The 21,764-nt window shown below is 38.9% G+C and overlaps 1 protein-coding gene across 1 annotated transcript in view; it reads left to right on the top strand.

The window, feature by feature from the left end:
• Positions 1 to 21,764, top strand: part of dmap1 (DNA methyltransferase 1 associated protein 1) — a 112,224-nt gene that overhangs the window by 77,729 nt on the left and 12,731 nt on the right. Inside the window, exons 7-10 of the mRNA XM_072273656.1 lie at positions 727 to 894; positions 5,932 to 6,117; positions 12,747 to 12,818; positions 20,009 to 20,081. Of these exons, the coding sequence (XP_072129757.1) occupies positions 727 to 894; positions 5,932 to 6,117; positions 12,747 to 12,818; positions 20,009 to 20,081 (499 nt within the window). The remainder of the gene's footprint in view (positions 1 to 726; positions 895 to 5,931; positions 6,118 to 12,746; positions 12,819 to 20,008; positions 20,082 to 21,764) is intronic.

Here is a 21,764-nt window from a genome sequence, read left to right as displayed (position 1 = left end):
TTGATTGCAGAAGGGCAGAAGCTATTCTTAAATCATTGAGTGTGTGCTTTCAGGCTCATGTACCTTCTCCCTGATGGTAGCATTGAGAAGAGGGCATGTCCTGGATGCTGGGGAGGCTTGTGCCCATGATGGGGCTGACTGAGTTCACAACTTTCTGCAGCCTTTTTTGATCCCGTGCAGACACACATTTCTTAGAGGCCCCGTTATTATTATGTGGTTAGTAAACACTAATGACAGTTGGTTAGATAGACAGACAACAGATTAAATTTTAGAGCCACATTGTTCTCACTGAGCCACAGTACTTGATATAGGGCCAAACTTATGACCAGTTTTGACTGTGTGTTGTAGAAAATTATTTCACCTAGTGGGTCATATTGACAATGGCACAGATCCCTATTAATCTAGGGTTGAGTCACCAGATCAGAAAATATGTGATCACTGAGAGTTGCCATTTATACTTCATAAAAGCACCACACAGATCTGAGAGGATATGTTTAAATATATATTCAATCCTAAAGAAAACAGTCAGTCCCATATGTTAATGACCAGGGTTCCAGGTCCATGTATGATCCATGAAATAGATTCATCTTGTTTTCTGCTCTGTCAATTGCTGGTAACATTAATTTCTGGGCTACTGAAGCACAGCCTGTAAAAAGTATTTCATACATTTTGGCACACGCTTGATTGTCAGGTTATTTATTAAATCCCTAACCTCTTTTTTTACAGAAACGTTCAGTGGAAGATCTGAAAGAGCGATATTATAGCATCTGTGCAAAGTTAACAAAGATCCGAGCCCCACCTGGTTCTGATCCTAAGCTTTCTGTTTTTGATGCTGGACATGAGAGACGGAGAAAAGAGCAGCTTGAGAGATTGTACAACAGAACACCAGAGCAGGTAAAGATTTCTGCTCTGCATATATATAATAAAAGGTGAAACTTTGTTTTGTAGTTGAGATGAAAAAGAAATAAAATACTTAAAATGTGTGGAGACATGAGAGACTGAAGATGTTGGACAAATGGACAGTGACATTTTGGGTCAAGTCCCTTCATCTGGACTGTGAATCTGGTTCCTACAACAATTTTTTTTTAAACTTAAACTATGTATCGGGTCTCCTACCATGTGAACGAAAAGATCAGTTGATTTTTCTGACATCAAATGTAAGGGTAAAGAAAAGTTCTTTATTTCCTTTATGAGAATCATATAAACCTGCTGTCATGTGTACCTAAATGATTTCTATATTTAAAAAAAAATCACATTTCAGTATCATACCAATGGTATGCTGTTTCTTATCGGAGTAACAATTGAGAGGTTGCAGTAATTTTATCATACTTCTTAGAACAAGGGATTATGGATCCAACCAGAGAAATACATATTTTAAATCTATGGGTTGAGGAGAAGGGATTAATTAGTAATCTCATAGTTTAGGACACTGCAGAAGAAAGTGATCATGGTGTAAGATTTTCACATTCAGTACGAGAAGGAGAAATCTGTGTCTGAAACTAGACTTAAAGTCGTTTATCTTGAAATGAGGTGTGAGTTGGCTAGTATAGTTTAGGAAATTAGATTAAAAGGTTCTATGGTAGAAAAGTGATAGACATTTGTGAAATGTGATTTTCTTTTCACAAATTCATGTTTATTCACCCCTGTTAATAATTTTCAAGTATTAATATTGGATTCAAATATTTTCTCTGCCTACTGATTGAGAGGTCTTTGTTTTTAATTTTCTGCTTTCCTAAGTAGTGGGATTATATTTATGATTTTTCAAAATTCCAAGTATTATAGAATCTGGAATTTTGCAATATGACCGCTTGTTCATCCAATATCCGTATCCCCATCTCTTCAAAAACATTGGGAATGCATGTCATCATATCTTGAAGATTTATGAGTCCTATTACTTTTTCCGGTGTTTTATTTTCAGCGAATGCTTATTTCTTTAAGCACCATAGTTCATTATTTTCTAGAGGTTTTCTGTCTTCTGTTAAACTGGCACAGTCTAGATGTGGATTAAAGTCCACCAGGATTTTTGACATTGTCCCGTACATACACTTGTATATTTTTTTAATTCACTCTTGAGATTTGTGTGACTTGAACTACTGAATCAGAGGGCACTACATATTTTCTGGCCCTTGTTGATTCAACTACTTGGTTTCCTGAGATAGGATTCTTCTCTGCTGCTTTTCATCTATCCTATAATATCAGAATAACCTTGCCTGTTTTTATTTCCATTTTGCTTGTTTCTTGTAAATGAGAAGTATCTTGGAATATTAAATTTACAGCTTTGGAGGTCACTTTTTAAGCATGTGTGTCTAAGCTTGCAGATAATAAAGAGAGAAGTGAGAAAATAGTCTGAGACAAACACAAAGTGGGGTAGGTAGTTTAAATGTGTGGACAAAGAGTTAATTGATGGAGTACAGAAAGGAAATTTGAAGTAATTTGTTTTGAATTGGTTATAAAGGAATATGGAGAAACAACTAAAATGTAGTGAAGGTTGGATCAATTATCATATTATTGAATGATGTCAGTTGTTATTGTTGTAATCGCATGGGGCTTGGAGTAGAAGTGTATGGAAGTCTTGCTATCACTATTTCTTGCAAAACAGAAGTATCTTGAAAAAATTAACTTCCAGCCTTGGAGGTCGCTTTTTAAGCAAGTGTATCTAAGTTTGCAGATAATAAAAAGATTGGTGAGAAAATAAAGTCTGATTGCATGAACCATGGGAGGTGCATTCACCACACCAGCATTACTAAGGATTCGTTGCCAGAGCTGAGAAAGAACAGCCAGCATCTTGGTTAGGTTAAGATGGTGGACAAATCGGCCGCTGCTCCCTAGCATACTCCTGGCCAACGTACAGTCTCTGGACCACAAGCTGTGTGAGCTGAGAGCCCGAATCTCCTACCAATGGGAAATAGAGCACTGTAACATATTGTGCTTTACCGAAACCTGGTTGTCGGAGGAGATACCAGACCAAGCCATTGAACCCATCGAGTTCTCTTTGTTCAGAACGGACAGGTCTAAAGACCTCTCTGGGAAAAGTAACGGTGGAGGAGTACGTTTCATAGTGAAGAAAGGTTGGTGCAACCTAGGTAGTGTGCATACCCTCAAATCCTTTTGCTCCCCAGATCTGGAGTACCTTATGCTGCTATGTCGACCTTTCTGGCTGCCGAGCGAATTCACATCTGTTATTATTACAGCTCCCACTACAGGCTGGTATTAACCTGGCTCTCAATGAACTATGCAAAACCATTAATATCCATGAAACCACACATCCAGAGGCTGCTTTCATCATTGCTGGAGACTTTAACCTAGTGTCGCTGACTAGAGCTTACCCGAAGTTCTGCCAATACGTCGAAGTGAGCGCATAGGGAGGAAGCAATGCTACTCTTCCTTCTGCAATGCCTACAGTGCACTTCTCCACTCTCCGTTTGGAAAGCCTGATCATTCCTCCATCTTGCTTCTGCCCGCCTACAGGCAGAAACTGAAACAGGAAGCAGCCATAGTGAAAACCATCCACTGCTAGTCCAACCAATTAAACCCAATGTTAGAAGACTGCTTTGAAAACGTCACCTGGGAGGTATTTCGAGCTGAGATCATCCCTGAATACGTGGAGGCGGTCACAAGCTTCATTCAGAAGTGCATTGAAGTCATTGTTCCCCAAAAATCAGTCCGGCTCTACCCAAACCAGAAGCCTTGGATAAATAGTTCAGTGCGCGTTGTTCTCAGCACAAGGGATAAAGCCTTTGCCTCCGGAGGCCCAACAGGAGCTCAAGAGATGCCACTGTGATTTGCATAGAACCATCAGGTTGGCAAAATGGCAACACAGGGACAAAATCTGTTACAACTACAACAATGACACATGCAGCATATGGCAAGGACTGCACACCATCTTGGACTTCAAGAGGAAACACAGCACTACAACCAATATTGCTGCCTCACTCTGGATGAGCCAACTTTTTTCATGTTCGATTTTAGGTTGATAAGACTGAACCCCTGAGGAGAGCTGCTGACGAAACCTGCTTCTTTGTCATCTTCAAGGCTGAGGTACGTAGAACATTCCTACGTGTCAATAGCTGCAAGGATGGCATCCCAAAACGGGACCTTAAAGTGTGTGCGAAACAGCTGGCTGGTGTGCTTACAGACATTTTTAATCTCTCCCTTTCCCAGTGTGTAGTGCCCTCTTGTTTCAAATCGTCCATCGTTGTCCCTGTACCTCAGGTAGCATCGCTAAATGATAGGCACTCTGTTGAACTCAGCTCAGTTGTAAGCGAATGCTCTCAGAGGCTGGTTAAAGACTTACACCTGCAGCATGCTACCACCCATACTGGACCCCTACAATTTGACTACTGAAGGAGCTAGTCTACCAATGACGCCATAGCCACAGCACTACACACTGTCCTCGCTCACCTGGAGAAAAGGGATGCATACATTAGAATGATGTTCCTGGACTATAGTTCGGTATGAATACCATAATTCCCTCCAGACTTGATAGGACATTGATGGGCCTTATTTCTAGCAATGACAAGACAGCCTACAGAGGAGAGGTTAACACCCTCTCCCTCAATGTCCAAAAAACGAAAAAGCTGATCGTGGATTACAGGAGGAACGGAGACATGCTCACCCCAATCAGCATCAGTGGGACTGCAGTTGATGCTGAGTAGTTTCAAGTTCCTTGGTATACATATCACCGAAGATCTCACCTGGACTGCTGGGCCGTACACACTGGCTGTGTGGCAAAAAAATGCACAACAGCGTCTCTTCCATCTCAGGTGACTGAAGAAGTTCAGCATGAGCCCCCAAATCCTTAAGACCTTCTACAGGGTCACCATTGAGAGCATTCTGACTAGCTGTATCACTTCCTGGTACGGGAACTCCACCAACCTTGATCCTTGATCGCTGGACACCGCAGAGAGTGATATGGACAGCCCAGCGCATCTATGGATGTGAACTTCCCTCCATTCAGGACACTTACAGCAACAGGTGTGTAAAGGAGGCCTGGAAGGTCATCGGGGATACCAGTCATCCCAACCATAAAGTGTTTCAGCTGTTTCCATCTGGCAAATGGTACCGCAGCATTAAAGCCAGGACCAACAGGCTATGGGACAGCTTCTTTCTACAAGCCATTAGACGTATAAATTCACATGTTTGTACATTGTGATAGTGACATAACGCAAAGATTTTTACTCGTCACATAGTGGGACGGATGTAAAATTTAAATAAATTCAAATTCAATTCATTTCTGGGACCATTGGTGAGATCATATTTGTAGTACTGCATACAGTTGTGATCTCCTTACTTAAATAAGGATATACTTGTGTTAAATAGAGCGCAACAAAAGTTCATGTTGTTTAGTGGTCTGAAGTGGTTGCTATGTCTTTTGAATTGTTTATCCATAGAAGTACAGTTTAAAGGTTATTAAGTTTATTCAAGGCTCAGATCATTTGTACTACATAGGAATTAAAGGTTATGGGGATCAGGCAAGAATAAAGCAGAGTTAGGTAAGAGATTAGGTTAATCATGATGTTGAAAGGAAGGCTTGACGAGCTAGATGGTCGACAATTTTTTTTACATTTTATGTTATATGGAGACACAGTTAAAGGTAACCAAGGAAATTAAATTCATTTAATTAAATAAATCAGGAATAAAATCCTCATATCAATAATGGTGTTTGTAAAAATAGCAGATTGTTATGAAACATGTGGTTCCTCAGTTTTTAGGGACAGAATTTAGAATTTTGTCTGAGTGTGACTCCTGATCCACAACAATGTAGTTACTCACATTTAAATGGGAAATTTAAAGAGAGAAACAAATTCCCTGTTGGTTCATCTCCAAAGACTGTGCATTAGCTAAGAAATTGACTTTAGTAAAATTGTTCATCTATTCTACCAGACATCAGAAATATTTTCAATAATGTTTAATTATTTCCTTTAATTGTAGGTGGCTGAAGAAGAGTACTTAATACAGGAATTAAGGAAAATTGAAATGAGGAAAAAAGAGCGAGAGAAGAAAACGCAGGATTTGCAGAAACTCATCACAGCTGCAGACAATACCACAGAAATGCGCAGGGCAGAGCGAAAGGCAGCAAAAAAGAAACTTCCACAGAAAAAGGAAACAGAAAAACCAGTGAGAGTCCATAAGTGCTCCATAAATTCTTTTTTTAAGAAAAAGAATAGAATTTTTAAGATAGTCATTATCTTTCTCCCAGTTGCCCAAAACAGATGTTGATCTATTTCTTCCAGTATCTATTTCATAAAAGTATTCCACTGGCTTTGGTTATAGGTAATTTATTTAATGACTAGATGGAATAGATGCACATGCATTTGTGGTTCATGTCTTTAAAATGACAGATTAACTTTTGATATTATTATTTCATTTTGAAGCAAAAGATTACAAATCCATATCCTAGGATTTTAGGAATGAGAAACAGATTAGCTTCCTCAGCCGAGAATTTTGCTGAATGTCCATCCTAACAGGAACAGGCGTAAACCATTTAACCTCTTGACTCTATCACAAATAAGAGAAAACTTGCAGATGCTGGAAATCCAAGCAACACACACAAGATGCTGGAGGAACTCTGCAGGCCAGGCAGCATCTATGGAAAAGAGTACAGTCGACGTTTTGGGCCAAAATGTTGACTGTACTCCTTATGATAGATGCTGCCTGGCCTGCTGAGTTCCTCCAGCATTTTGTGTGTTAACTTGATTCTGCTTTGTCATTCAATAAAATCAAGCTGACCTATGAGAGCAGAAATGCCCCTTGTATTGAATTGTATTTAAATAAGATATGGTTATACTCTGCTTTAAAGTTAACAATTTACTTAGTTTCAATTAAAGTTTGCAGAACAGTTCCAAGTTTTTACCATTCTTGAAGAGCGATATATTTTCTAAGTTTACTCTTGAAAGAGACTCGGCTGGTGGTGTAGTGGCATCAGTTCCAGACCTTGGAACGAAAGGTCCCGAGTTCGAATCCAGCCGTCTCCCCTGCACGCTGCTCCATCCGTGCTGGATTATGAGCTGGTGATCTCTTTGGAAACTCACCCAGCAGAAGGCAATGGTAAATCACTGCTCGCTGTAACTTGCCTCGTACGCGGTTCCCCACTACGTCAGGTGTAGAGGGAAATCGTCCGCTAACCGGAGAAACTCTGGATGTGACGTACCTTTCCTTCCCTTTACTCTTGAAAGGGCTAGATCTCAGGTAAAAAATAGTAATTGATTATCCTGGATAATAAAAAGTAATTTCTATCTGGTCTTTTGCTTCCCTTAACCTTGAAATTGCATTGAAATTTTCTGCAGTGTTCTTAATTCCAGGAATAAAAATCCTGTATACATCAAGAGTCCAGATATCATTATAACTCTATGCCATATTGTTGTTTAAGCCAGTGTAATCTCTTCAGCAATGGTGCCCAGAACTGCTCAGGTTACTTCAAACTGTGTACTGTAATGACATAATTTTAATTCTCTTGGTAGACCATTATTATACTTTAAGCATGCATATGTGGCAAGTAACATTCACACCACAGACGTGCTAGGCAGTGAAATTTCCAGCAATACCATGTTTAACCACGCAAACACGAGGAATTCTGCAGATGCTGGAAATTCAAGCAACACACATCAAAGTTGCTGGTGAATGCAGCAGGTCAGGCAGCATCTCTAGGAAGATGTACAAGAGGTCCTGACGAAGGGGCTCGGCCCGAAATGTAGACTGTACCTCTTCCTAGAGATGCTGCCTGGCCTGCTGCGTTCACCAGCAACTTTGATGTGTGTTCCATGTTTAACCACCTATTTTTGATTCCTAATACTCTTGGCATTGATGCGACTCCCTCCATAAATGTCCTGGCAATCACTATCGACCTGCCCCATAAAGATTGTGACTGGAAGTGTGAGTTAGAGGTTTGATTTCCTAACTAAGTGACTTGTCTCCTGACATCCATCTATAAGGCACAAGTGATGGAACACACCTCACCTGCCTGAATAAGTGTGGATAAGAAGCTCAGCACCAGAACAAAACAGGCTGCACTTGGAGTATTGTCAAGAGTTTTGGGCCCCATATTTGAGAAAGGATGTGTTGACATTGGAGAAAGTCCAGAGGATTTTAACGAGAATGATTCCTGGAATGAAAGGGTTAACATATGAGGAGCATTTGGCGGCTTTGGGCCTGCACTCATTGGAGTTCTACAGATTGTTGAAAGGACTAGATAGGGTGGATGCGGAGAGGATGTTTCCTATGGTTGGGGTATCCAGAACTAAAGAGCACAGTCTCAAAATTAAGGGTCGACCCTTTAGAACAGAGGTAATGAGGAATTTTTTTAGCCAGTGAGTAGTAAATCTGTGGAATGCTCTGCTACAAACTGCAATGGAGGCCAACTCTGTGGATATTTAAGGCGGAAGTTGATAGTTTCCTGATCGGTCACAGCATCAATGGATATAGCGAGAAGGTAGATGTACGGGGTTGAGTGGGATCTGGGATCAGCCATGATGGAATGTTGGTGCAAACTCGATGGGCTGAATGGCCTAATTCTGCTCCTATGTTTTTTGGTCTTATAGTCCACAAAATCCTGAAAAGGGAGGGTGTGCAACCAGAAGTCTTGGTACATATTGGTACCAATGACTTAAGTAGAGGATGTTCTGAAAACAGAATACATGGAGTTACAAAGAAAGCTGAGAAGCAGGACCCCAAGGGTAATAATCTCAGGATTGCAGCCTGTGCCACGTGACAGTGAGAATAGGAATATAATAAGGTGGCAGCTAAATGCATAGCTGAAGAATTGGAGCAGGGGGCAGGGATTCAGATTTCTGGATAATTGGGACCTCTTCTGGGGTAGATGTGACCTGTACAAAAGGGAAGGGTTGCACTTGAATCCGAGGGGGACCAGTATTCTTTTGGGCAGTTTTATTTGACCTGTTGGGAGTGGTTTAAACTATTATGGCTGGAGGATGGGAACTGGTATGGTAGAGTTGAGGATGAACCAGCAGGTTTACAAGTAGATGATGGGTGTTACATGAATGTAAGGAAGGGAAGCCAATTATTGGGTACAAATGCAGACCGAGCAAAGAGTTAAATTGTACCACAGAGGCAAACTTCAAAACAGCGAAGAATACAGAACTGAAGGTGCTGTATTTAAATGCGTGTAGCATTCGGAATAAGAGGGACAAACTCATGGCGCAATTGGAGATTGGTCAGTATGACATGAAGAAGGCCATAGTTGGGAGCTTAACATCAAAAGATATACTTTGTATTGAAAGGACAGGCAGGAAGGCATTGGCGGTGGTGTGGTTCTGTTGGTAGGAGATGGAATTACATCATTAGAAAGAGGTGCCATAGGGTTATTGAATGTCAAATCTTTATGGGTGGAGCTAAGAAGCTGCCAGAGTTAAAAAAACGTAATGGGAATCATATATAGGCCTCCAAATAGTAACCAAGATGTGGGGTTAAGATTGCAAAGGGAGCTGGCAAAAGCATGTAATAAAGGTAATGTTACAATTGTAATGGGGGACTTCAATATGCAAGGGGATTGGGAAAATTAGGTTGGTGTCAGATCACAAGAGAGGGAATTTGTTGAATGCTTACAAGATGGCTTTTTAGAGCAGCTTGTGCTCGAGCCTAATTGGGGAAAGGCTATCCTAGGTTGGGTGTTGTGTAACAACACAGATCTTATTAGGGAGCTTAATGTAAAGGAACCCTTCGGAATCAGTGTTCATAATATGATTGAATTCATACTGCAATTCAAGATGCAGGATAGATATGACCCACAGAAGAAGTTGTTCTCAAATGGCGGAGGTAGGTAACCGTGGCTGACAAGGGAAGTTAAGGACTGTGTAAAAGCCAAGAAAAGTGCATATAAGGTAGCAAAAGTGAGTGGGAAGTTGGATGATTGGGAAGCTTTTAAAATCCAACAAAAGGCAACCAAAACAAAAGCTATAAGAAGGGTAAAGATGAAATATGAGGCCAGAGTAGCCAATAATATAAAGCAGGAGACTAAAGGTTTTTTTAAATTATATGAAGAGTAAAATGGAGGTGATAGTTCATACTGGACCACTAGAAAATTATGCTGGTGTGGTAGTAATGAGGGACAAAGAAATGCCAGATGAACTTAATGGGTACTTTGCATCAGTCTTCAGTGTGGAAGGCTCTAGCAGTTCCAGAGGTCCATGAGTGTCAGGGAGCAGGAGTGAGTGCTATTACTATTACGAAGGAAAAAGTGCTAGGCAAACTCAAAGGTCTTAAGGTGGATAAGTCACCTGGACCAGATGGACTACATCCCAGTCATGAGAGAGATTGCTGAAGAGATAGCAGATGCATTGCTTATGATCTTATAAGAATCACTTGATTTTGGCATGGTCCTGGAGGACTGGAAGATTGCAAATGTCATTCCACTCTGTGAGAAGGGAGGAAGGCAAAGGAAGGAAATTATACACTGTTAGCTTAACCTCAGTGGTTGGGAACTGTTGGAATCTATTTTTAAGGATGAGATTTTGGAGTACTTGGAGACTAATGATAAAATAAGCTAAAGTCAGCATGATTTCTGTAAAGGGAAGTCTTGCCTGAGAAAGCTGTTAAGAGTTCTTCAAGGAAATAACAAGCAGGGTGGTCAAAGGAAAGGCAGTAGATGTCATTTACTTGGATTTTCAGGAGGCATTTGATAAGGTACCACACATGAGGCTGCTTAAGAAGATAAAATCATATGACGTTACAGGAAAGATACTGTCATGGATTGAGGACTGGCTGACAAGCAGGAGGCAGCGATTGGGAATAAATGGGACCTTTTCTGGTTGGCTGCAAATGACTACTGGTGTTCCTCAGGGGCAGTATTGGGACCGCTACTTTTCACATAGTTGTCAGTGGTTTGGATAATGGAATTGATTGCTTTGTGGCAGATTTTGCGGATGATACAAAGATAAGTGGAGGAGTAGATAGTGTTGAGGAAGCTATGTGATTGCAGCAGGACTTAGACAAATTGGAAGAATGGGCAATAAAAGTGCAAGTGGAATACATTTTGGTAAAAGCAACAAATAGTGCAGAGTATTATTTACATAGGGTGAAGGTTCAAACATCAGAGGTGCAGAGGGACTTGGGAGTCCTTGTGCAAGACTCACAGAACGTTAATTTACGGGTTGGGTTTGTTGTAAAGAAGGCAAATGCAATGTTGGCATTTATTTTAAGGGGAGTAGAATTTAAAGCAAGGAGATGATGCTGAACCTTTATAAGAGACTAGGCCACACTTGGAGTATTGTCAACAGTTTTGGGCTCCATATTTCAAAGGATGTGTTGTCATTGGAGAGAGTCTAGAGTAGGTTCACGAGGATGATTCCGAGAATGAAGGGGTTGACATATGAGAAGCATATGGAAGCTTTGAACCGGTACTCTCTGTAATTTAGACGAACGTGGTGGGGCGGGATCTCAATGAAACCTACCGAATGTTGAAAGGACTAAATTGGGTCGATGTGGAGAGGATGTTTTCTGTGGTGGGGGTATTCAGAACTAGAAGGGTGACCTTTTAGAATGGAGATAAGGAGAAAATTTTTTAGCCAGCGAATGATGAATCCGTGGAATGCTGTGCCACAGACTGCAGTGGAGGCCAAGTCCGTGGGTATATTTAAGGCGGAAGTTAATAGTTTCTTGATTGGTCAGGCCATCAAAGATGTGGCAAAAAGCAGGTGTATGGGGTTGAGTGGGCTCTGAGATCAGCCATGATGGAATGGTGGAGCATAGTCGTGGGCTGAATGGCCTAACTCTGCTCCTGTGTCTTATGGTGTTATGGACTTACAAAAGAAAAACTGAAAATACTGGAATTTGTGGGAGAAGAAAGAGTCAACTAGTTTTGAAGAAATGCTCGACTTGAAGTGTTTTTCTTTCCACAGGTGTTGCCTGACTGTTTGAGTATTTCTATTACAATAATTTCTTGATGTTCAGGGAGTTGCAGTTATATTGCTATTTATTAACTATGAGTGGCTGTAAGTCCTGGAATTCCTTACCCAACAACATTATAATAGAGTATTGAAATAGCTCAAGGAGGTGGCTCATCTTCACCACCTGAAATAATGCTGGCCTTGCTAGTGACACCAACATACCACAAAATTAATACAGTATACAAAACACTTCTGGTGTTTCGTTCTACTTCCATTGCTGATAATGCATACTGGAAACCACCAGCTTAAATTGACGTTTTAAAGCAATTTTATACAAGTATCAACATTTTGCACACAAACATTGTTGCTAATCCCATGTTATCCACTGCAATTTTTAAACTCCTAATCAGATATTCTGGTGCTTTGCCACATTTGACAAAAGTTATAAAAAGTAAATAAAGTTAAACTACATTTGGTCTGCATTTGATGGATTTTTGGTGCTGCTATATAGCACCTGGCCTACCTTAAATCAGTGCAAATTACTGTACTGTATTGTACTGAGTGACAAAGCATAAAAATCAGGTTTGTGTTGCAAGCCTGAGTATGGTTAAATATTTTTGTTCATCAAGTTCCATTCTAGAAAGTTTAAATAATTTTGAGTTGGTCTTAATCAAATGTCTGTTAGCATCATTTGCAATAAAAGTGTAGCAAGTTATTTAAGATTGACTTGTGAACCTCTTAGCATTGATTAGATTTTGGTTGTTGCTTTTTAAGTTCTTTTCCCCCATGTAAAGCTTCTATAGAATTCCTCAGCCAAGATCAAAAATTACAAATGGTGTGGCATTCAGATTTCCAAGAATGTATGTAACTCTGTTCCAACATATTCTGTTTGCTCTTGTTTTATAGACTGTACCAGAGACTGCAGGCATCAAATTTCCAGATTTCAAGTCTGCAGGAGTCACATTACGAAGTCAACGGGTAAGGATTTAAAAATTTTCAGTAAGGTTTAAACTGGGTGGACATTGTATAAATGTGATATTAATGGTATAAATGTGATATTAATGGAGTGTCACTTATCAATTTTTATATGAATCATTTGATTTGAATCGTAGTGCAAAGCTTTCTTGTGAGAGGGTCAAATTCACAATCAGAAACGTACCAATCATGTAGTAACTGTACATTCTTACTATAATCAGCTGAACCTGTTCTGACATTAGCCTGTTGGAATCCATCAGCAGAGCATCAACCTCTTGTAGTTTTTCAGCAGTATGCTGGAAAATCTATACACTGAAGAGATATTAGTATCACTGTTAGCTGTGAGGAGAGGCCAGTCGATCTAATGTTAGTGGTGTGAGGGGATCTACCTGCATTTGGATAGGTAGGCATTGATTGGGAATAGTCAGCATGGTTTTGTGCAATGTAAACTATGTCTCTTAAATTTAAATTGTGATCTTCAAGGAGTTTGCCAAGGGGCGGTGGATGTTGTCTGTGCGGATTTTAGCAAGGCCTTTGACAAGTTCTTGCATAGTAGGTTGGAACTGAAAGTTAGATCACGTGATTGATGGTGGGTTAGCCAGTGGGATATAAAACTGGCATTGTGGTAAGAGTCGGAGGGTGCTGTGGAAGATATTTTTGTTCAGGTTGGAGGCCTGTGGCCGGAGGTGTGCCACCAGGATTGATGCTGGGTCTGCTGGTGTTGGCCACCTATAATAACAATTTGAATGAGAACGTAGGTTGCTTGGTTCATAAAATTGTAGTTGGTGAAATTTGTTGGTGGTATCATAAACAATGAAGAAGGTTACTTAAGATTACAAAAGGATTTAGAGCAATTGGGAAAGTGAGTCAAGGAATGGCAGATGGAATTTAATTTGGGCAAGCGCATGATGTGGCATTTTGGAATTTAAACCGTGACAGATTTTAGACAGTTACAGCATGGCCCTGGAGAGTGCTGTAGAATAGAGAGACCTAGGAGTACAAAAACATAGTCCCCTGAAAGTGGTGACGCAGGTAAATAGGGTGGTGAAGAAGGTATTTGGGATGCTTGTCATCATCAGTCAGGGCATTGAGTATAAGAGTAGGGATGTCAGTTTACAACTTAAACAGGATATTGTTGAGATCACACTTGGAATATTGTGTACAGTTCTGGTAATCTAGCTATGGGAAGGATGTCATTAAGCTGGAAGGTTGTAGAAGAGATTCACAATGTTTCCTACTCCTGAAGTCATTAATCAGCTCTTTGTCTTTGCTGGCGTTGAATGAGGGATTGTAGTTGTGGCACCATTCAGCCAATTTTGCACTCTCCCTCCTGTATGCTGATTCGTCACCACCTTTCGTTCGGTCAGCATAGTGGTGTTGTCAGCACTCAGCCTCACAGTTATAAATAGAAAGTGAGTCGAACAGGCAGCTGAACTCACAGCCGTGTGCTATTCTAACTTAATAAAGATTTTGTATTTTGAGAAGATATTTGAAACTATAAATTTGTTTAGGTTATGACCTGAGCTGTTTGAGGGACTTTACTGAGGACTGAGTTTAATTCTTATGAATGACCAAAGAGCATACGATGACTGTCCTATTCTTCCCTTTCTCCTAAAAAAAACAACAGTGGTAACATTAGCATCTTTAAAGTGCATTACCTAACTTGAAACATAATAGAAGGCTTTTGGCCCAAAATGTTGACTGCACTTTTTTCCATTGATGCTGCCTGGCCTGCTGAGTTCCTCCAGCATTTTGTGTGTGTTGCTTTTGTTTGTGAGAGTTGGGAAGTTGTTAGCAAGATAAACTGGGGATTATCAAAGGCTTGGCCTAGTAGTCAACATTGGGAAGTCTAGATCCAACCTTCTGCATCTGATTCAATCACTGTTGATATAATATGAAAAGGTAGAACTACAGGTTATTCATGCATGTAAAATTACTGAATTATTATGCCAGAAAGCGTGATGTTAGAATTTTTGTAAATTTCTACAATGCAAGATGCATGTAAATTCACTGATTTTGAAAGATCGTCTTGATAATCTGATGAAAAGAAATTCTTAAGCCATATAAGATAAACTTGTTCCATGCTTCAGTAATATGGAGGGCTAATTTATTAAAAGGGTACACAGTGTCAACAGCTAAAGCGTATTTTAATTTACTATCATTACCAACATTTCATGATTTATATCACCAATGTAAAACTCATATCTGAAAACTTAACCATGTCAGTTTATTTGTCTTAAAGACTGATGAGTACAGAGGAATCAGTATGCAAAATTTATTTAATCAAAGCGAGGAGTTTATTACCCAAATACGTTTAATAATGCATTAGCTCCTGTGGATTAACATACTGCAGTTTGTTTATTGGAATGACTGTAAAGAAGTGATCATCCAGTTCAAACATCAAATGTTCCTAGGGACCATTTGCAAAAAGTCTCATTTTTTTTCCCCTGTAGTTTGCAAATTTCCCTACATTTCCTTTAAATTTTTAATCTTTTCAGTTGTGACTTTTATTTTGAGTTTCTGAGCAATAACCTCATTTTTCTTAACTATCAATGATCAAGCCAGCTAATTGCAAGCAATGGAAATGTTGATTTACATGGGCCTCAAAGGTCAAGATTCGTTTGCTAATAAGTGGCACAACAAAATTACCTTTTGTTAATGACTAATGTGTAATTACATTCATAGAATAATTGTTGATGAGTTTTATAATCTTGCCCCTGGTGCTCACATAATATTTACTGATTTTGAATATGTTCTAACATCCAAAGGTGCTCAGAAATATTTGAGATTCACAACAGTTCAATTTTAACTGTCGGAGTAATATCATGACATAATTGTTACCTTCTCCTGGCATTCCCTCCCCTCCCAGCCAGGATTACTATCATCACTAGACTTCCCACTAAACCTTCATTCAACAACTCTGAATGTAGTTAGAGAAATAAAGAATGATTATTCTAGGTAATATAGACGCCAGCTGTGGCATCTCAAAAAAAAAGGGAAAATATCATAATTGTCACGTTAAATGATGCTCTGAATGAGCATTTCATTGTGAATAAAGGAAGACGAAAATAGTTTTTCAATACAAAGATGCACAATAGTGCAGCTAGTGAAAGTCATCATAGTAATGCACTAGTAGAACTACTTCCTCACAGTTCCAACATCCTGGATTTAATATGGGTAGAAGTTTGAGCATTTTTTTTCCTATTATTATGTTCGTTCCCTTTGGGTGTTCTGATTTCTTCCGACATTCCAAATACATGTACTTTGGTAGGTTAATTGGTTAACCTACATCGCCCCCATTGACTAGGTAAGTGGTAGAATCTGGGGAGCAATTGAGTGAAATCTAAGGGAGAACAAATTGGGGACATAGTTTTAAGGTGACAGGTATGAGCTTCAAAGGGGATTTGAGAGGTAATTTTTTACTTGGAGAATAATATCTGGAACACACTGCCAGAGGTGGTTGTGGAATTAGATATAATTATGATGTTTGAACAAAATTGGGATCGTCACTTAAGTAGTAATAGAAATAGCATTGTGGGCATGCTATGTTGGCACTGGAATATACTCCTAATGTGAGTAAAGGCAGAAGGATTGTTATAAATTTTCTGCACAACTCATTGGTGTTAATGTAGAATTAGTGTTCATGTGTGCTAAATGATCAACATGGACTTGGTGGGCCAAAGGGTCTGGTTCTGTGCTGTATGTCTCTGTGACTAAATGAATCTCTAGTGAAATACCACATACTGTTGAAAATGAAATTGGGTCAAATGCAGTTTTACAAGTCTTAGGCATCTATGTCTTGTACTTGGTTTACATTTTAAACTATATCTGATTTAGAAACATAGAAAAACTACAGCACAATACAGGCCCTTTGGCCCACAAAGCTGTGCCAAACATGTCCTTACCTTAGAACTACCTAAGCTTACCCATAGCCCTCTATTTTTCTAAGCTCCATGTATCTATCCAGGAGTCTCTTAAAAGACTCCACCGTTTCCACCGGCAACCCATTCCATGCACTGACCACTCTCTCTGCGTAAAAAAACTTACCCCTGATATCTACTCTGTACCTACTGCCAAGTACCTTAAAACTGTGCCCTCTTGTGCTAGCTATTTCAGCCCTGGGAAGAAGCCTCTGATTATCCACAAGATCAATGCCTCTCATTATCTTGTACACCTCCATCAGGTCACCTCTCATCCTCTGTCGCTCCAAGGAGAAAAGGCTGAGTTCACTCAACCTATTCTCATAAGGCATGCTCCCCAATCCAGGCAACATCCTTGTAAATCTCCTCTGCACCCTTTCTATGGTTTCCGCGTCCTTCCTGTAGTGAGGCGACCAGAAATGAGTACAGTACTCCAAGTGGAGTCTGACCAGGGTCCTATATAGCTGTAACATTACCTCTCGGCTCTTAAACTCAATCCCACGATTGATGAAGGCCAATGCACCGTAAGCCTTCTTAACCATAGAGTCAACCTGCGTAGCAGCTTTGAGTGTCCTATGGACTTGGACCCCAAGATCCCTCTGATCCTCCGCACTGCCAAGAGTCTTGCCATTAATGCTATATTCTGCCATCATATTTGACCTACCAAAATGAACCACCTCACACTTATCTGGGTTGAGCTCCATGTGCCACTTCTCAGCCCAGTTTTGCATCCTATCAAAGTCCCACTGTAATCTCTGACAGCCCTCCACACTATCCATAACACCCCCAACCTTTGTGGCATCAGCAAATTTACTAACCCATCCCTCCACTTCCTCATCCAGGTCATTTATAAAATTTGTGTTTCAAACCTACAATTTGGTACATTTCAAATCTGTAGTAATGACAAATTTATTTGTTGCCTGCACAAATCAAATATATAGTTACATGAAGGAGGCAACATCAAAAGAGAAATTTAAAATACGTAAAATTAAATAAAGTTCACAGCACCTGCCTGTGATAATAAACCTGATTATGATTCTTTGGTCGATTTCAGTTATATTTTGACTGCCGCTTTTAAATGCCAAATTAAAAAACAGGATTAATATTTCTGACCTATTATAGTAATGGAAGACAGTTCCCTTCATTGTATTTATTGTGTATAAAACATAGCCATACATCAATTCATAGAACCTAAAATATGTTACATATTTTGTATACCTAACATTATTATGCATCTTTACTTTGTGTTCCATTGACTGGTTGTGTAGTATAAATTCCAATTCTATAGATCCTAATGTGATTCTTAAAAGTCTGAAATGCCCTGGGCATTGGAATTACTGTTGATAAATCAGGTTTAAATTAAAATAGGGAAAACATAAACACTACCATTTGCAAGTGTGTAATCTTATGTTATGTCATATATTATTAATATATAGATAACATTTTTTTTAGTATAGCATAAAGTAGCTTTGGGGGCTAATGGTGACTGATCATGTTACCCTTTTGTTACTGGACTTGTGTTCCAATTTAAAGATTGATAAAAATGATAATTGTCATCTACCTGAAATTAATTGAAGAAAACGCAGGTCTTAGGAGGCACAACCCAAAGTAAGGTAAAACATCTCATGATCATTCATACATTTGCATTATTAATAATTGTATTTAGAGAAACCACAAAATAGTTGAATACACAAATATGCATCATTACTGCTTGGCCAACCCTTTTTTTGAAGTCTGAGAATCCTGACACTTGGAATTCCAATTAAAAAGTTCCCTACTTATTTCTGGGACCAAGAAGCCCAAGTCAAGATGTCCAAAAGAAAGGTCTTGTATGCTCCTCTGGCCCTACTTATTACAAGACTGCAGAGGGCCTAACATCATACCTGGTTTAGTGCCATTCCTGAAGGCATGCTAGAGCCCAGTATTGTGCTTGCTTGGCGACATGGTCTTAGATAGATTATTGAAAAGGTCTTGCTCCTACAATGCCCTGATAAACTTTTCCAGCAGCATAACCAGGGTAGATCTTTGCTGGCAGAAACATTGCATTTGGTTTTAATGGTTTATAAATGTGACAAATTTTGAAGTTCACAATTAAAACAGAACTAAAGTAAAATAATTAAAAACAAAAACTTAATTAAAGCAGAATGATTAAAATGATCATTTTGCCTTCCCTCTTGTTTCATGTTTCGATGTGATAGCATAATGATACAATGAGCAACTTGTATCAATAATTTAAAAGTGAATCAGAAATCTTTGCATCCTGTCTGTCAGTTTAGATTACATTTTTGAAAAATACAGTACTCTTTTGAGTGGAAGTTGGATAAAGAAATATGCATTTACAAGAACAGTGGGCCTTCCATGTTAGTCTGGATTAATGGGTATATGCAAAGCAGGATACCAAAAGAAATCACAAAGGGAGATTTTGACATCATGTGCTGAAGTTTAGGATTTACTGCATATTCAATAGCTTTCAGAACTGCTGGCAGTAGACAGCACAATATGGCCGTCTTTGTTCCATCTTCCAACAGATTTTGTTCTATCTGTTCATGAAAAAGCACCTATTGGCCTGTGATTTCATGTATGCATGTTTTGTAATAACAATGTAAGTTTCACTTGATTTGAGAATGTGGTAAACAAAACAGTAATCCATATAGAAAATGAAATTTTCACCAATCAGTGTGTAATTATTTGCATGTAATTTTGTTTGAACTCTCTGGGATCTTTCCAAAACACATCTAATACATACGACACAAAAAATGCTGGTGAATGCAGCAGGCCAGGCAGCATCTATAGGAAGAGGAACAGTTGACATTTCGGGCCGAGACCCTTCGTCAGGACTAACTGAAAGAAGAGATACTAAGAGATGTGAAAGTGGGAGGGGGGAGGGGGAGATAGGAAATGTTAGGAGAAGACAGGAGGGGAGGGGTGGATCTAAGAGCTGGAGAAGGGAGAGGATCATGGGACAGGAAGCCTGGGGAGAAAGAAGGGGGAGGGGAGCCCGGAGGGTGGAGAGCAGGCAAGGAGTTGTAGTGAGAGGGACAGAGGGAGAAAAAAGAGAGAGAGAGAGAAAAAAGAGGGGGGAATTAATTTCCAGCATCTGCAGATTTCCTCGTGTAATACATACGATATATTTCTTCCTTTGTATGCTGAATGTTGTGACTGAAAAAAATAATTTCAAAGGAACTGACATTTATTAATGAAGCACTAACTACTTTAGTTTCAATATTTTTGTAAGTCATCTGATTATTGCTTTCTCCTACTTTCTGGATTTAGATGAAACTGCCTAGCTCAGTTGGCCAGAAAAAAATCAAAGCTATTGAACAGATGCTGACAGAATTGGGAGTTGGTAAGCGAAGAATGGATATCCTGATTATGTTATTGATTACTGTATTAAAAATGTGTACATTGATTATGCTATTAATTTTGAAGAATATATTATCAGTGAAATTGCCAGACCAGTTAGTGTATGGAAAAAGGACAATCTGAAACATATTAATGTGCAATGTCATACTTCTAAAACTGTTGCAGCTTCAATCTATTTAACACCAAAAGATTGGTTGAGTTTCTGTTTTGGTTCCAGAATCTGGATTAAAACCAATCCAAGTGGATGGACTGAAACTGCTGTTCTTTTTGTTCAATGTTTAACCATTTGCAGAACAGCATGAATTCAGTTTCTTACAACACAAATAAAGCAACAGCAAAATACTGTCCAGGTGAAGGGTTTAAATACCAAATCTCAACTGTCCATTTCCCTTCACAGTTTATGCCTGACCAGTTCCTTTAGCATTGTGTTTGTTCAGCGCAATACTGTCAGTGACTTTCCAGTAAATAATAAATGCAGGTAATTTAAAAAATTCTAATTGGTTAAAAAAATTTCAATAGGATTAGGTCATGATGCTAGAGGATCAAAAAGAGGTAACCAGTATCTAATGACATTTTTCACATTATCAGGACCCGGGCCAAATGTTACTTTTGAAGCTCAGATTTTTATATATTGGAAAATGCTGTTGTTGCTGTGCGAAATATTTCCACATATAATCTCTTGTCAGTGTTGCTGCTTGAAGAATGGGAAGCGATCATGTTCAGTTGTATTGAATACAAAGATGTTTCAGTTCTATTCAACAATACAACCTTAAGAAAATCAGCACTTCTTTAACATGACATTGAGCTGTTAACATGGATTGTGCATTCATATTTGCTCAATAATGTGTCATACAAAACTTGATAAAAATTGACAAATTAGCTTGAATTTCTAATTCCCTGAATTAAAGGAACACATTCTAATATAATTCCAGTGCCTAATTGTCAACACTATATGCATTAGGTGATTTTGGATTATCTGATGTGAAATTATTTACCAATTATGCATTGTTTATTGCAGAATTACAGTGGACAGCATCATGGCTCATATGTCTTTACAATCAAATATTAGCCGTACTTATTGTATCTATGATATATTCTACAGATAAATTTCCAATTTCCTAAATAAGTTAAGAATGCAACACTATTTTGTAAAGTCAAGAAAATCTTCGCAAACAAATGTGTTGTATGCTTTAATTAAATTGCTTCACCCTGTGACCTCACATTTATCAGCAAAGCAATACTGCTTTCTTCCAAGTCACAATTGTTTATATTTTTAATTTTAGAAATTGACATGAGAAAGATATATGATGGTACCAAAAATCATTAAAAATAACTTTCTTTAAAAGTAAATTTACTGGCTATTCAAACATATTTCTGTTAGTAATGTTGTAGGAAATGCAGACATGCAAGCAATCCATACTCTAGATGTGCTCTGTCATCTTGAGTTGCTGTTCAGAATTATAGAAAGTTGGTAACAAGTCTTTTGAATAGTCCATTGAATTGGACAACAAGTATTCCAGACTTTTATTGTACTTTTCCAGTTGCATCTCCTCAGACTTTAATAATAACCAAGGGTATTTTGTGTAGTACTGTTGTATAATGTGACCATTTCAGTTTGAGTAATGCTATACTTTCAGTGGAAGTTAATCATATGATAGTAAGTTTT

The sequence above is a fragment of the Mobula birostris genome, chromosome 12 (genome assembly GCF_030028105.1).
Source record: "Mobula birostris isolate sMobBir1 chromosome 12, sMobBir1.hap1, whole genome shotgun sequence".
NCBI classification, from domain to species: Eukaryota; Metazoa; Chordata; class Chondrichthyes; order Myliobatiformes; family Myliobatidae; genus Mobula; species Mobula birostris.
Note: the sequence above shows the minus strand (reverse complement) of the source record. Positions and strands in the feature narration are given on the sequence as shown.